Source organism: Opisthorchis viverrini (genome assembly GCF_000715545.1).
Source record: "Opisthorchis viverrini unplaced genomic scaffold opera_v5_390, whole genome shotgun sequence".
Taxonomy (NCBI): domain Eukaryota; kingdom Metazoa; phylum Platyhelminthes; class Trematoda; order Opisthorchiida; family Opisthorchiidae; genus Opisthorchis; species Opisthorchis viverrini.
The window spans coordinates 269,375-271,176 of record NW_008752046.1 but is presented as its reverse complement, the minus strand read 5'-3'; the positions used below and the strand labels follow the sequence as shown (position 1 = coordinate 271,176).

General features: G+C 49.9%; 1 protein-coding gene across 1 annotated transcript in view; it reads right to left on the bottom strand.

Moving 5' to 3' along the window:
- Positions 1 to 1,463: 1,463 nt before the first annotated feature.
- The window catches only part of T265_10627 (hypothetical protein), a gene marked incomplete at both ends in the record, with an annotated part of 3,508 nt that continues 3,169 nt past the window's right edge, over positions 1,464 to 1,802 (bottom strand). Inside the window, one exon of the mRNA XM_009177051.1 lies at positions 1,464 to 1,756. Coding sequence (XP_009175315.1) covers positions 1,464 to 1,756 — 293 coding nt within the window. The remainder of the gene's footprint in view (positions 1,757 to 1,802) is intronic.

Below are 1,802 nucleotides of genomic sequence, written 5' to 3'. Positions count from 1 at the left end.
TGGATAGTGACGTCTTTCAAGCCTACCAAACAGTTACGGGGATAAGGTTTTGCAATTTGTTCTGCATTGACCGAAGCTCATATAGCCTTGAATGCCCCGAAAAGACTGTGTTTGGCCTAACTTCTCATTCCACCTTTGCATCTATTGATCGGACAACGGATCGGGCGTGCTAAAATATTCATTTTCTGCTAGCATATGAGTGCATCGTCGGTCGGTGGTAGTGAAAATGGGCTTTGTCCTTCTACGTGACTCAGCCTTCTCACCAATACCACCGAAATACGACCAGGGGACCCGACGACTCCATAACCACTTTTCAACATTTCCTCAAATACTTCCGTTATTTCTGGCACTAAAAAAGTTAAGCCTAGGCGCCTTGGCGTTTTTATACGAATTGCCTATTCGGTGTACCTTCTGTGCAGGAAGCGCAAGCGCTACTAGGAAAGCTGATCCAGACCATCCAGTCCTTCGGCGTGCGCTTGGCACTCACAGAGTACGAAGTCATGCTACGGGTCGTACAGCCTTTGAATATGCCTCCAAATATTCGAAACTGACACTAAAAGTTGACGATATTCGTACCTCGGAAGGTGTATTAACTTTCGCAGTAGTGTGACGGACGAAGTGAACGCACGGATCTCGAAGTTTAGAAATGTGTTTGCCCATTTATGGCGCTAAAAAGGCATGCCGCTGGGTCTCAGTGGGTGCATATATCATATTATAGTGCGAACCCTACTGTTGTACGGTTGCGAGAGTTGGCCACTTCGGCGAAGCATATGAGACATCTTGAGCTCTCTCAAAACGTGTATCTCAGAAACATAGCTGGGTTGATGGGGTCTGCATGAGCTCCCTGGTATATAGCTGGAGAAAACGAACGGCGGCTAACCGGTGTTAATGGCGTTCACTCCGCCAGTTTCTATTCCGATTGTCTGAGTGTTGGAGTTGTAGGCATTTCTGATGTTTGTGGTCGGTTGGTCGCAACCCCTTTCTTCCCCCATGTCTTCTTTCTATTTTATGTTTAAAAGAAACTTATGTGGTTGTACGGCAGTGAGTCATTAGTTTTCTTGTCTGCTGCTTCTGACAACCGTGCTGATAGACCCCACACACTTTAGTGGTGAGGGCTCAGCCGGGAACATCCTCTCTATCTGTAGTAACCACATTTTCCTCGGCTTAGTTCTAGTGGTGAGGAGCCGGGAACATCCTCTCTATCTGTAGTAACCACATTTTCCTCGGCTTAGTTCTCGGCCTGAGCCTCCCAAGCTAGTGTTTGTTCNNNNGGCAAGCGTCCCGAATTTTGGGCCAACCTCGAGCGGGCCAGGCTTCTCGGCCATAGCAGCGCCTAAAGATGTGCGGTATAGCGGGATTCGTGTGGATTCCTGCCTAACATCTCCCCCTTGAAGTTTGTTGATTTAGCTTCGAAGCCGGGGGTTCACTTGCAGTGGCCTCACTGGCCTGCGGATTCCTGTCTGTCAGCGTCGCGGTTGTAATTCGTGCTTAAACTGGGCCTCTGACGAAGCAACTGATTGACTTCCTGGGATGGTGCCGAGATCCAAAGTGTCCAGAAGCATTGCTAGACTCAGCTCACTCGGTCGTGTGGGCAGGATCGGCGCATCTGTCGGCCGGATCTGGTTCGCGTGGCGTATCCACTTGCCTGGACCAACTTGAATCTTGTAGAGCACTTTACCGCGCCGGCGAAGGATGAGTCCTGGGGTCCACATAGGGTGTCTGACGCTATAGTCACGAACCAACACCCTGGCCTTCGCTGAATGAGCGCGCAGTTGCTCCATGATGCCGGTTGAACTGTTCCT